This window comes from Carcharhinus amblyrhynchos, chromosome 10 (genome assembly GCF_965287045.1).
Source record: "Carcharhinus amblyrhynchos chromosome 10, sCarAmb.v2.hapA, whole genome shotgun sequence".
NCBI lineage: Eukaryota > Metazoa > Chordata > Chondrichthyes > Carcharhiniformes > Carcharhinidae > Carcharhinus > Carcharhinus amblyrhynchos.
Genome location: NC_137333.1, coordinates 109,062,451 through 109,077,465, shown reverse-complemented (window position 1 = coordinate 109,077,465; position 15,015 = coordinate 109,062,451). Strand labels below are relative to the sequence as shown.

Here is a 15,015-nt window from a genome sequence, read left to right as displayed (position 1 = left end):
CTGAGGGTAGGGATGGGGCAGGAGAGGGGGGGTGAGTGCGAGGTGGTGGGTGAGAGTTAGAGGGTGCGTGCATGAGAATGAGTGTCTGATTGGGTGATGATACTAATGTACAAATTAGGAGCAGGAGGAGGCCACTCGGCCCCTTGAGTCCTGCCATCCCATTCTATAAGATCACGGCTGATCTGATTGTAATCTCAGCCCCACATTCCTGCCAACCCCAATAATCTTTCACCCTGATAACCTTTCACCCCCTTGTTAATCGAGATTCTATCGAGCTTTGGCTGAAAAATACCCAGACTCTGCTTCCTTTGTTTTTTGAGGAAGCGAGTTCCAGAGACTCTCAACCTTCAGAACAAATTTCTCCCCATTTCTGTCTTAAACAGTGACCCCTTAGTTCTAGATTCTCCTACAAGTGGAAACGTCCTCTCCACATTCAACGTGGGTGGAGGCAATGGGAAGGATAAAGTGCTGGGAATGGATGGTGAAGATGGGATGAGTGGGGGCAGGAGTGGGTGTTGAGGGGGTTTATTGGGTTGAGTGGGTGTTGTGGGTGTTTATTGGGATGAGTGGGTGTTATGGAGGGTTTATTGGGATGAGTGGGGGTTATGGAGGGTTTATTGGGATGAGTGGGTGTTATGGAGGGTTTATTGGGATGAGTGGGGGTTATGGAGGGTTTATTGGGATGAGTGGGGGTTATGGAGGGTTTATTGGGATGTGTGGGGGTTATGGAGGGTTTATTGGGATGAGTGGGGGTTATGGAGGGTTTATTGGGATGAGTGGGGGTTATGGAGGGTTTTATTGGGACGAGTGGGGGTTATGGGGGGTTATTGGGTGAGTGTGAGTGCTGGTTTGCTCCCTCACTTGTTTCTTCTGTTACAGGAACCCTCTTCACTGTGCGGGGAGTGGATTTCAGAGTGTCTGATCCCCTGGATGTGGTCATTGAGGCGCGAGATCGAGGCTCTCCCTCTCTCTCCTCTCTCACCACTGTTCAGATCCAGGTTCTGGACATTAATGACCATTCACCAGCATTTAGCCAGCGAGTGTACATGGCCGATATTCAGGAGGATCTGCGTCCTGGGAGCACAATTCTCACCCTGGAGGCCGTCGATTCTGATATTTCCCAAGATAACAGTGGGCTGGATTATACCATCGTCAGTGGAAATACTGCCAATGTATTCCAGGTGGAGAGCAGAGTCAGTCTTATTGACGGCCAGTTCAGGACGTTGGGTTCCATTGTTCTCCTCGATGCTTTGGATTTTGAGACTGTTACTGAATACAATCTAACGGTAGCAGCATCAGACCGTGGGGTTCCTCAGCGCAGCGCTCTTGTGTCTGCCATTGTAACCATCCAGGATGTCAATGATAACGCCCCAGTTTTCAACCGTACTCAGTACAAGGTGACAGTGAGTGAAAGCATTGCCGTGGGAACGGAGATTGTCCGCGTGGCCGCTCATGATGCAGATTCCGGCCAGCACTCGGCGCTCCGATACACCATCACCTCGGGCGATGAAGATGGGCAGTTTGTGGTCAGTGAGGTGACCGGAATGGTGAAACTGGTGAAATCCCTGGACCGAGAGATTCAACATCAACACATTTTCATTATCCAGGTGACTGACAGCCAGAGCTCTCATCCCAACTTTGCCCTGGTCCCGTTAACGGTGGAGGTTAGCGACGTGAATGACAATCACCCCTTCTTCCCATTGGAGAGACTGAGTGCCAACATTCGGGAAAATCTCCCAGCTCACTCACTTGTGGCTAAAATCCATGCCATCGACTTTGACTGTGGAATATTTGGCAAACTGCAATACTCGATAATTAGCCAGTCCATCTCGCAGCCAGGGCTCGGGAAAAACAAAGAGATTTTTTATATTAACCAATCCACAGGAGCCCTTCGTACAAAACTCTCCTTCGACTTTGAGAAGTTAAATTCTTTCCAAGTTGTGGTGAAAGCAGTGGATTCTGGGAATTCCTCAGCCACTGCCACTGTCCAGGTTCTGGTCACTGGTGAGGATGAGTACGATCCCGTCTTTGTCAACCCAACGTATAACTTTGTTGTTCCGGAGAATGCGAAGAAGGGGCAGAGCATCGGGCAAGTGTTGGCCACAGATGAGGACGGAGGTCTGGACGGGATTGTCCTGTACTCACTGTTGGCGCCATCACAATTCTTTGAAGTGAATAAAACCACAGGTGACCTCATTCTCAAGATGGACAGTCGGAGAGACCACAGTAAGCGGTCAAAGAGAGAAACGCGGATAATGACTCTTAACATCCAAGCCAAAAGCCCATTGGCTACGTCCAGGTCCACAATCACCCAGGCGAATATTGACATCACCCAAACCTCCTTCGGACTGGCCCCTGAGATCAACTTGCTGCTGATTGTTGCCCTGGCAGCATCTCTGGGGATTGGAGGGATTCTGGCCATCATTGGTTTAGCTCTGGTGATTGTTCGAGCAAAGAGGAAAAAGAGTCATGAAGAAAGCAGCTCTCAACTCAACAACATTCAGGATAACACCTTACAGAAGCTGGGACCAGATGATGCCACTTTGCCAGTGAGTGACCGAATCTATCACCAAACCTTGCCAGGATACTCTGCAGAGCCCACAGTGGTGGGAGGTCCGTACGCCAGAGGAGACTCGATAGATCCCTCGCACTCGAGTGGCCGAGGGTCAGCAGAGGCAGCAGAAGATGATGAAATTCGGATGATAAATGAGTATCCACGTGTGAGCAGTATCACCTCCTCGATGCAGGAACACGTATCCACCCGAGGCCCAGACTCTGGCATCCAGCAAGATACTGACCAGATGTCAGATATTTCCACTGACCCAGGGATGGAGTGGTTTAAACACAAAAAGAACAGCGGTCTCCTGATATCAGGGCAGCAGCAGCTGTACAGAGACGATGGAGGTGGCTACATTGGAACAGGGGTGGGCCTGGCAGTTTCTCAAACCAAAGACTATGTCTTTGCTGAAGATGGCCGCCCATCAGCCCAAGGATCCCTGACCGCCATCGTTGCCAGTGATGAGGAACTAAGAGGCAGCTACAACTGGGATTATCTGCTTAACTGGTGCCCACAGTTCCAACCACTGGCTAGTGTCTTCACGGAGATCGCCCGGCTAAAGGATGAGAGTGCACCTCGCAAACCCTTCCAGTCAAAACCCAAGGTGGACCCCAAACCTCGTATTGATCCCCCTCCACTCATCACCTCTGTGGCACACCCCAACGCCATGTCCGTACCTCCTCGATTGGCGGTGGGTCGCACCCACAGTCATGTGACAGCAATGCCACGATCCCCCATTGCCGGGGAAGCATCAATAACATCTGCAGCCATGTCTCCCAGCTTCTCGCCCTCACTCTCACCTCTGGCAGCTCGGTCACCTGCTGTCTCCCCATTCGACGTTTCCCAAGGGCCTCCAACCTCAATCATTAGCACCGAGCATTCCTTAGACAACACGGAGGAGCCAGAGTTACGGATATAGTGTCATCTTCACTCACCAGCCAATGGCCTCCACTCACTCTCACCAGGTGCAGAGACTGGGCCATGTCACAGCGAGCAGCTATCTGAACACTGGGACATTGTACAGAACAACTCACCAGCAACCTGTCCCATAATCCTGGCCTCAGGTCCACAGAATAACATCAGCATTAATTTAATCCATTCATTAATTCATCAAGTCCCATGAGATTGGACAAAAACTGATTCTGAATCCTGTGTAGAAAAAGGTCAAACTGTTACAATAAGATGGAACATAAATAGATTATTGTAAAAGGTAGAGGGAGCTTTACTCTGTATCTAACCCCGTGCTGTACCTGTCCTGGGAGTGTTTGATAGGGGGACAGTGTAGAGGGAGCTTTACTCTGTATCTAACCCCGTGCTGTCCCTGTCCTGGGAGTGTTTGATAGGGGGACAGTGTAGAGGGAGCTTTACTCTGTATCTAACCCCGTGCTGTCCCTGTCCTGGGAGTGTTTGATGGGGACAGTGTAGAGGGAGCTTTACTCTGTATCTAACCCCGTGCTGTACCTGTCCTGGGAGTGTTTGATGGGGGACAGTGTAGAGGGAGCTTTACTCTGTATCTAACCCCGTGCTGTACCTGTCCTGGGAGTGTTTGATGGGGGACAGTGTAGAGGGAGCTTTACTCTGTATCTAACCCCGTGCTGTACCTGTCCTGGGAGTGTTTGATGGGGGACAGTGTAGAGGGAGCTTTACTCTGTATCTAACCCCGTGCTGTACCTGTCCTGGGAGTGTTTGATGGGGGACAGTGTAGAGGGAGCTTTACTCTGTATCTAACCCTGTGCTGTACCTGTCCTGGGAGTGTTTGATGGGGGGACAGTGTAGAGGGAGCTTTACTCTGTATCTAACCCCGTGCTGTACCTGTCCTGGGAGTGTTTGATGGGGACAGTGTAGAGGGAGCTTTACTCTGTATCTAACCCCGTGCTGTACCTGTCCTGGGAGTGTTTGATGGGGGACAGTGTAGAGGGAGCTTTACTCTGTATCTAACCCCGTGCTGTACCTGTCCTGGGAGTGTTTGATGGGGGACAGTGTAGAGGGAGCTTTACTCTGTATCTAACCCCGTGCTGTACCTGTCCTGGGAGTGTTTGATGGGGGACAGTGTAGAGGGAGCTTTACTCTGTATCTAACCCCGTGCTGTACCTGTCCTGGGAGTGTTTGATGGGGGACAGTGTAGAGGGAGCTTTACTCTGTATCTAACCCTGTGCTGTACCTGTCCTGGGAGTGTTTGATGGGGACAGTGTAGAGGGAGCTTTACTCTGTATCTAACCCCGTGCTGTACCTGTCCTGGGAGTGTTTGATGGGGGACAGTGTAGAGGGAGCTTTACTCTGTATCAAGCTGAGGATCAGGTTCGGCTGAGGAGAGCTCAGAATCCTGATTCTGATTCCAGTTCGATTTCCTGTTCAGCTGGAGAGAGGAATTGAATTAAATTGTAAATGTTTTTGATTTTTTCGCCTCTCTCAGAGCCAATGGGTTCACACACCCACCTGTGTGCCAAACAGCAGGTTTGAAAGTCCCCCACCCTCAGTTGTGAATCCGAACCTCCCCCTCCTCAGTGTCCCTCACTGATCTACCCCGAAGCAGAAAGATTCTGAAAACAGTTCTGTTCCAGGCTTTCTTCCATCTTTGGTGAAATGAATTAATCTCCAGGAACGAATCCTAATTCTTGCTGCAATGTCACATCTTTTTACCTGGAGATCCTGACCAATAATGAGCAGTGCTCAGACCCTTCTATTCGGCATTTTATATGCAACTAGTTGACGTGTGACAGTGTCGCACCCTGACAGTACCGCGCCCTGACAGTACCGCGCCCTGACAGTACCGCGCCCTGACAGTACCGCGCCCTGACAGTACCGCGCCCTGACAGTACCGCGCCCTGACAGTACCGCGCCCTGACAGTACCGCGCCCTGACAGTGTCGCGCCCTGACAGTCCCACCCTGACAGTACCGCGCCCTGACAGTGTCGCGCCCTGACAGTGTCGCGCCCTGACAGTACCGCGCCCTGACAGTGTCGCGCCCTGACAGTGTCGCGCCCTGACAGTGTCGCGCCCTGACAGTACCGCGCCCTGACAGTGTCGCGCCCTGACAGTGTCGCGCCCTGACAGTACCGCGCCCTGACAGTCCCACCCTGACAGTACCGCGCCCTGACAGTGTCGCGCCCTGACGGTGCCGTGACCCTGGACAGTGTTTGTGACTTTTACAGTTTTATGTGTGACTGTAACAATATTGAGGCTGTTACAGTATTATGTGGGACTGTTACAGTATTATGTGGGACTGTTACAGTATTATGTGGGACTGTTACAGTATTATATGCGACTGTTACAGTATTATATGCGACTGTTACAGTGTAACATGGGACTGTTACAGTATTATATGACAGTGTTTATGATGCACTGCCCCATCCTTTGCCCAGAATCCTAAACAATTCGTGAGGTGGTTTTACTGTAAATACAGATTAGACTGTACAATAAGGACATGAACCTTCACTATTTTTATCCTTAATTTGCACAACTGTTGTGTGAAATAATGTTTGTAATTTACCCAGAGACTATTAAAGAGCAGACTGACTGTCAGTGGCCAATGAGGAATGGCCAGATGATACGTTGCCTCGAAGAAACTTTGCAGGATCAGTTGTAGATGATGTCATTTGACTGCAAATCGCATTTGCAAATGTTTAATATTTTATTGTATTTGAAACACACGCCAAGCATTGAGACTGAAGGTCGTGACTGAGCTTCCGCCACCTTCACTGTCCAGTCACTGCTCGAATCATCACTCAGAAAATTCCCACAGCGATGAACCCAGCAGCAATCCTTCGGCACACACACTCCATCCGAACACAGTTTGCCGAATGGCTGCATTATACAATGGGCTGTGTGGAGAATGTTCCAGCTCCAAGTTCAGGGAACATCCAGATATTGGGAATATGGAAAAGCAGCGTGGACAATGCCAAGGGATTCGGGGAGGAGTCAGTGAAGATAAATATCCAGACACTGATTGGGAAATAATAACAACCAATACCAGAAAGCTCGAGAGCATCCAGGACAAAGTATTCCCGATTATCACCATCCCATCCACATCACCCCCTACACACCCCCCCACCCCACCATCAATAAACAGTGGCAGTCGTCAGTGTGTGTGGGACCCGTACCCCAGCGAGAGTCAGTGTGTGTGGGACCCGTACCCCAGCGAGAGTCAGTGTGTGTGGGACCCGTACCCCAGTGAGAGTCAGTGTGTGTGGGACCCGTACCCCAGTGAGAGTCAGTGTGTGTGGGAGCCGTACCCCAGTGAGAGTCAGTGTGTGTGGGACCCGTACCCCAGTGAGAGTCAGTGTGTGTGGGACCCGTACCCCAGTGAGAGTCAGTGTGTGTGTGGGACCCGTACCCCAGTGAGAGTCAGTGTGTGTGGGAGCCGTACCCCAGTGAGAGTCAGTGTGTGTGGGACCCGTACCCCAGTGAGAGTCAGTGTGTGTGGGAGCTGTACCCCAGTGAGAGTCAGTGTGTGTGGGACCCGTACCCCAGTGAGAGTCAGTGTGTGTGGGACCCGTACCCCAGTGAGAGTCAGTGTGTGTGGGACCCGTACCCCAGTGAGAGTCAGTGTGTGTGGGACCCGTACCCCAGTGAGAGTCAGTGTGTGTGGGACCCGTACCCCAGTGAGAGTCAGTGTGTGTGGGACCCGTACCCCAGTGAGAGTCAGTGTGTGTAGGACCCCGTAGCCCAGTGAGAGTCAGTGTGTGTGGGAGCCGTACCCCAGTGAGAGTCAGTGTGTGTGGGAGCCGTACCCCAGTGAGAGTCAGTGTGTGTGGGACCCGTACCCCAGTGAGAGTCAGTGTGTGTGGGAGCCGTACCCCAGTGAGAGTCAGTGTGTGTGGGACCCGTACCCCAGTGAGAGTCAGTGTGTGTGGGACCCGTACCCCAGCGAGAGTCAGTGTGTGTGGGAGCCGTACCCCAGTGAGAGTCAGTGTGTGTGTGAGCCGTACCCCAGTGAGAGTCAGTGTGTGTGGGGCCCGTACCCCAGTGAGAGTCAGTGTGTGTGGGACCCGTACCCCAACGAGAATGAAACAGTGATGGTGATCAGTTGGTGAATATTAATAGACACTATTTTCTTTATGGGTCACTGATGGTGAGCCAGGCTGCGAACCCTGGCTGATTTCCCCTCTCTCCCCCAGTGAGCCATTTCCGCCGGTGGTGTAAGCAGAGTGTGGTACTGATTGTGGGGTTTGTTTGACTGTTACAGCAGCCAGAGGGAAGAGGATGGAAACAGTGGCCAGCTTTATTTGACAATCCTTTATTCAACGGAGATTGAGTTCCGGAGGAATCTGATACCCAATGGCAAGTTCGCAATTGTTTGGATGTGTTTTTTTTCCAGCTGTTTTTATTCAGAAACATGCGGAAGATACAAAGGCCTTATTTATTTTTACACTTTGTAATATAAGCAGTGTTTTTGTACTCTGATTTAACACCATTGCATGAATTTCTCGGTGAATTGGACTCCCCAGTGGGGGGGATGTTTCATCTCTGTGCCATATTGGTCCATCTTTTATATCAGACGTTTCATTAAAACCATTGTTTGTACAAATCTTTGTCCCACATCATTTGCTGCACAGCACAAGGCCATTCGGCCCATGATTCTATGCTGGTCCACAGGACAGTCTTCTCCAGCTTTCTGTGTGTGTGTGTGTGTGTGTGTGTGGGGGGGTGGGGTGTGGTGGGGGTGGGGGGGGAAACATTTCTGGGCTTTTTTCTTTTTGCCAAAGGGCAAATTTCAGGAAGTTACAAGAACTTCAAAAAAGTTAAGTGAATGAAGTTGCTCCCCCTCGCGCTCTCATACCTGACACCCATCCACCCACACACCTACAAACCCACTCACACATCCACACTCTCACACCCATACACACACCCACTCACACATCTACACTCACACACCCACTCACACACCCATACACACACCCACTACACAGACGCACACACACACACACACACACCCATTCACACGCGTACACACAACAGACACACTCACTAACACACACTGACACAAACACACACATGTACCCGCACATACATGTTCACACACACATATACACTCACAAACGCTCACACATATACACACCCACACACGCTCATGCACACACACACATTCATACACTCAGACACACACACACACATACACAGACACTCGTACAAACATGCTCACACACACTCCTGCACACTCACTGAGGGTGATGCTCTGAGGATCCAGGTTCGAATCCCATCATGGCAAGTGGTGGAATTTAAATTCAATTAAAAAACTCTGGTTTCATGTCAACAGTAGATTCTTAATTCTGTTGTCGATTGTTGGAAAAACCCATCTGGTTCACTAATATTGTTTAGGAAAGAAAATCTGCTGTCCTTACCTGCTTCTGTCTGCAATGTTGTGAAACACTGCATTTGCAAGCAGCAATAGAAATGGCACAAAATCCCACTCAGCCCGCGATGCCAGAGTCACACAGAAAGAGAGGTTTACAGCATGGAAACAGGCCCTTTGGCCCAACTTATCTATGCTGCCCTTTTTTTACAGTAAAAAGTCTGACAACACCAGGTTTTAGTCCAACCTATTTATTTGATAATATTCTCACTAGCTTTCGAGGGGACAGCCTCTTCGTCAGGTGAATGGATAGCTAGTGAGAATATTATCAAATAAATCGGTTGGACTAAAACCTGGTGTTGTCAGACTTTTTACTGTGTTTACGCCAGTCCAACGCCGGCATACCCACATCATGGCCCTTTTTTTAACCACTAAGCTAGTTCCAATTGCCCAGTTTGGCCCATAGCCCTCTATACCCATCTTACCCATGTAACGAAATGCTTTTTAAAAGACAAAATTGTACCCACCTCTACAACTATCTCTGGCAGCTTGTTCCAGACACTCACCACCCTCTGTATGAAAAAATTGTCCCTCTGGACACTTGGGAAAAGATATTGACTATCTAGCTGATCTGTGCCCCTCATTATTTTATAGACCTCTATAAGATCACCCCTCAGCCTCCTACGCTCCAGAGAAAAAAGTCCCAGTCTATTCAGCCTCTCATAACTCAAACCATCAAATCCCAGTAGCATTCTAGTAAATCTTTTCTGCACTCTTTCTAGTTTAATAATATCCTTTCTATAATAGGGTGACCAGAACTGGACGCAGTATTCCAAGTGTGGCCTTACTAATGTCTTGTACAACTTCAACAAGACGTCCCAACTCCTGTATTCAATGTTCTGACTGATGAAACCAAGCATGCCGAATGCCTTCTTCACCACTCTGTCCACCTGTATTAGAAACACAGAAAAACTACAGCACAATACAGGCCCTTCAGCCCCCAAAGTTGTGCCGAACATGTCCCTACTTTAGAGATTATTAGGCTTACCTACAACCTTCCAACTCACTAAGTTCCATGTACTGATCTAAAAGTCTCTTAAAAGACTCTATTGAATCCGCTTCCAACACCGACGGCAGCCGATTCCACTCACCCACCACCCTCTGAGTGAAAAACTTACCCCTGACATCTCCTCTGTACCTACTCCCCGCACCTTAAACCTGTGAACTCTCGTAGCGACCATTTCAGCCCTGGGAAAAAGCCTCTGAGAATCCACCCGATCAATACCTCTCAACATCTTATAAACCTCTATCAGGTCACCCCCCTCATCCTTCGTCTCTCCAAAGAGAAAAGGCCAAGCTCCCTCAACCTTTCCTCATAAAACATGCTCCCCAATCCAGGCAACATCCTTGTAAATCTCCTCTGCACCCCTTCTATGGCTCCCACATCCTTCCTGGAATGAGGTGACCAGAACTGAGCACAGTACTCCAAGTGGGGTCTGACAAGGGTCTTACAAAGTTGCAGCATTATCTCCCGACTCCTAAACTCAATCCCTCGATTGATGAAGGCCAGGACACCATACGTCTTCTTAACCACAGTTTCAACCTGCGAGGCCGCTTTGAGCGTCCTATGAACTCGGACCCCAAGATCCTCCTGATCTTCCACACTGCCAAGAGTCCCACCATTAATATTATATTCTGCCATCCTATCAGACCTGACAAAATGAACCACTACACATTTATCTGGGTTAAAATCCATCTGCCACTTCTCCACCCAGTCTTACAGCCCATCAATGTCTTGTTGCAACTTCTGACACAAAATCACAAACAGCAAGGGTCCCAGAACAGATCCCTGGGGCACTCCACAGGTAAAAGACCCATCTACAACCACTCTGTGCCTTCTGTGGGCAAGCCAGTTCTGGATCCACAAAGCAATGTCCCCTTGGATCGCATGCCCCCTCACTTTCTCAATAAGCCTTGCATGGGGCACCGCTCACACCGTGTCTCACTCACACCGTGTCTCACTCACACCGTGTCTCACTCACACCGTGTCTCACTCAGATCGTGTCTCACTCACACCGTGTCTCACTCACACCGTGTCTCACTCACACCGTGTCTCACTCACACCGTGTCTCACTCAGACCGTGTCTCACTCACACCGTGTCTCACTCAGACCGTGTCTCACTCACACCGTGTCTCACTCACACTGTGTCTCACTCACACTGTGTCTCACTCAGATCGTGTCTCACTCACACCGTGTCTCACTCACACCGTGTCTCACTCACACCGTGTCTCACTCACACTGTGTCTCACTCACACCGTGTCTCACTCACACCGTGTCTCACTCACACCGTGTCTCACTCACACTGTGTCTCACTCAGACCGTGTCTCACTCAGACTGTGTCTCACTCACACCGTGTCTCACTCAGACCGTGTCTCACTCACACTGTGTCTCACTCACACTGTGTCTCACTCAGACTGTGTCTCACTCACACCGTGTCTCACTCAGACCGTGTCTCACTCACACTGTGTCTCACTCACACCGTGTCTCACTCAGACTGTGTCTCACTCACACCGTGTCTCACTCAGACCGTGTCTCACTCACACTGTGTCTCACTCACACTGTGTCTCACTCACACTGTGTCTCACTCACACTGTGTCTCACTCAGACCGTGTCTCACTCAGACTGTGTCTCACTCACACCGTGTCTCACTCAGACTGTGTCTCACTCACACCGTGTCTCACTCACACTGTGTCTCACTCACACCGTGTCTCACTCAGACCGTGTCTCACTCACACTGTGTCTCACTCAGACCGTGTCTCACTCACACTGTGTCTCACTCACACCGTGTCTCACTCAGACTGTGTCTCACTCACACCGTGTCTCACTCAGACCGTGTCTCACTCACACTGTGTCTCACTCACACTGTGTCTCACTCACACTGTGTCTCACTCACACTGTGTCTCACTCAGACCGTGTCTCACTCAGACTGTGTCTCACTCACACCGTGTCTCACTCAGACTGTGTCTCACTCACACCGTGTCTCACTCACACTGTGTCTCACTCACACCGTGTCTCACTCAGACCGTGTCTCACTCACACTGTGTCTCACTCACACCGTGTCTCACTCAGACTGTGTCTCACTCACACCGTGTCTCACTCAGACCGTGTCTCACTCACACTGTGTCTCACTCACACCGTGTCTCACTCAGACTGTGTCTCACTCACACCGTGTCTCACTCAGACCGTGTCTCACTCACACTGTGTCTCACTCACACCGTGTCTCACTCAGACTGTGTCTCACTCACACCGTGTCTCACTCAGACCGTGTCTCACTCACACTGTGTCTCACTCACACCGTGTCTCACTCAGACCGTGTCTCACTCAGACTGTGTCTCACTCACACCGTGTCTCACTCAGACCGTGTCTCACTCACACTGTGTCTCACTCACACTGTGTCTCACTCACACTGTGTCTCACTCACACCGTGTCTCACTCAGACCGTGTCTCACTCACACTGTGTCTCACTCACACTGTGTCTCACTCACACCGTGTCTCACTCACACTGTGTCTCACTCACACCGTGTCTCACTCAGACCGTGTCTCACTCACACTGTGTCTCACTCACACTGTGTCCCATTTGATGTCTTTCCCAGTTTTTGTTGTAATTAACATCTAACTGGTCTTATTTCAAGCAAGGGGCTTTCAGATGATTCCGGGTTAACTGTCACTCAGTCAGCTACCTATTTAATTTGAACACTAAAAGGATTTACCAGTTGATTACCTACTTTGACCTAAACTCCTAAATACACCCACTTGGATTCTCTCTCCCTCACTGCTCATGCACCACTTACTGATCCCACCCACTCGCCTACCCCCGTATCCCCAATCCTGCCTACCCATCTCTCCCTGTATCCCCCAATCCCACCTACCCATCTCTCCCCGTATCCCCCAATCCCACCTACCCATAGAACATAGAACATTACAGCGCAGAACAGGCCCTTCGGCCCACGATGTTGCGCCGACCAGTTAAAAAACAATGACCCACTAACCTAAACCAATCCCTTTCCATCCATAAACCTATCCACGGATCTCTTAAACGTCCCCAAACTAGGCGCATTTACCCATCTCTCCCCATATCCCCAATCCCCCCTACCCATCTCTCCCTGTATCCCCCAATCCCACTTACCCATATTCCCCAGTATTCCTCAACCCACCTTCTCCCTATATCCCTTAATCCACATCGAACCATAGAAAATTACAGCTCAGAAACAGGCCTTTTGGCCCTTCTTGTCTGTGCTGAACTATTTTTTGCCTCGTCCCACTGACCTGCACTTGAACCATATCCCTCCACACCCCTCTCATCCATGAACCCGTCCAAGTTTTTCTTAAATGTTAAAAGTGACCCCGCGTTTACCACTTTGTCCGGCAGCTCATTCCACACTCCCACCACTCTCTGTGTGAAGAACCCCCCTAATATTCCCTTTAAACTTTTCTCCTTTCACCCTTAACCCATGCCCTCTGGTTTTTTTCTCCCCTAGCCTCAGTGGAAAAAGCCTGCTTGCATTCACTCTATCTATACCCATCAAAATCTTATACACCGCTATCAAATCTCCCCTCATTCTTCTACACTCCAGGGAATAAAGTCCTAACCTATTCAATCTCTCTCTGTAACTCAGCTTCTCAAGTCCCAGCAACATCCTTGTGAACCTTCTTTGCACTCTTTCAACCTTATTTTCATTCTTCCTGTAACTAGGTGACCAAAACTGTACACAATACTCTAAATTCAGCCCCACCAATGCCTTATACAACCTCACCATAACATTCCAACTCTTATACACTTATACTTATCTACCTTCTCTCTGTATCCTTGTATCCCTGTGTCCTGCAATCCCAGCCACCCACACTCTCACTCAGACTTTGTCTCACTCAGGATGACATCTCTCCCATAACTCATGCACCCACTTCCTCATCACTCCCCATTCTTCTCTCTTCTCTGCCCTCTGCCTCGATCTGTCCCAGCTCGGTGTCTCTGCCCTCAGTGAAGCCGGTGAGGGATTCGAGTTCACACAGCAGCCAGAGGGAAATGGGATTGCTGATTGTGAGGGGAGTGGATCCAAGCCCAGAAGATGTGGAAAAGCTCCAAGTGTATTGATCCCTTGGGGCTAATCCTGTCATCCTGCAGGGCTGGAAGCTCGCTCCAAGTTTGTGGTTTGGAGAATGACCATTTTTGCTGTGAATATTAAACGAACAAACACGTGACCACAGCAGAAAGTTCAACAAGATTGCTGACTGTCTGCAAATCAGAAGGTCAACAACAGCTCAGCAAATACAACCCACACCGGCTTCAGAAATCCCAATCCTTCCTCTCCTGTAGTCAGTGAGAATGAGAATCAGGTGTCCCTGTCTGGGTGACACAGAATGACCCAGACACAGAGTTCTGTCCTTCACCCTGACCGGTAAACTACTGGTGAACAGCAAAGGACAAGAATAAAGCAGGGATCGGATAATAAACATCACTAAAGGGGAGAGAAAGTGGCAAATAATACATCAATATCCCAACGTATTCACATCACTGAGGAAGGATGTCCTTGTTACAGAGGGAATACAGAGAAGGTTCACCAGGCTGATTCCTGGGATGGCAGCTCTGTCACATGAGACGAAGTGGGTTAGGATTAGATTCACTGGAGTTTAGAAGAGTGAGAGGGGATCTGTTAGAAACTTATAAAATTCTAACAGGGTTAGACAGGATAGATTCAGAAAGAATGTTCCCAATGGTGGGGGAAGCACAGAACTAGGGGTGATAGTTTGAGGATAAGGGGGAAACCACTTAGAACTGAGGTGAGGAGAAATTTCTTCACCCAGAGGGTGGGGAATGTGTGGAATTCAAAGAACAAAGAAAATTCCAGCACAGGAACAGGCCCTTCGGCCCCTCCAAGCCTGCACTGACCATGCTGCCCCCGACTGAACTAAAACCCCCTCCCCTTCCCAGGACCATATCCCTCTATTCCCATCCTATTCATGGATTTGTCAAGATGCCCCTTAAAACTCACTACCGTATCCGCTTCCACTCCCTCCCCCGGCAGTGAGTTCCAGGCACCCACCCCCCTGTGGTCTCACTAAGGTTCTATAAAGCAGCAACATGACTTGCCAATTTTTAAACTCAAT

The 15,015-nt window shown here is 49.7% G+C and overlaps 1 protein-coding gene across 1 annotated transcript in view; it reads left to right on the top strand.

Moving 5' to 3' along the window:
- LOC145349279 (protocadherin-16-like) overlaps positions 1-3,864 on the top strand; it is a 330,993-nt gene extending 327,129 nt beyond the window's left edge. Inside the window, exon 21 of the mRNA XM_080197793.1 lies at positions 880-3,864. Coding sequence (XP_080053919.1) covers positions 880-3,476 — 2,597 coding nt within the window. The 3' untranslated portion in view covers positions 3,477-3,864. The remainder of the gene's footprint in view (positions 1-879) is intronic.
- Positions 3,865-15,015: the final 11,151 nt, after the last annotated feature.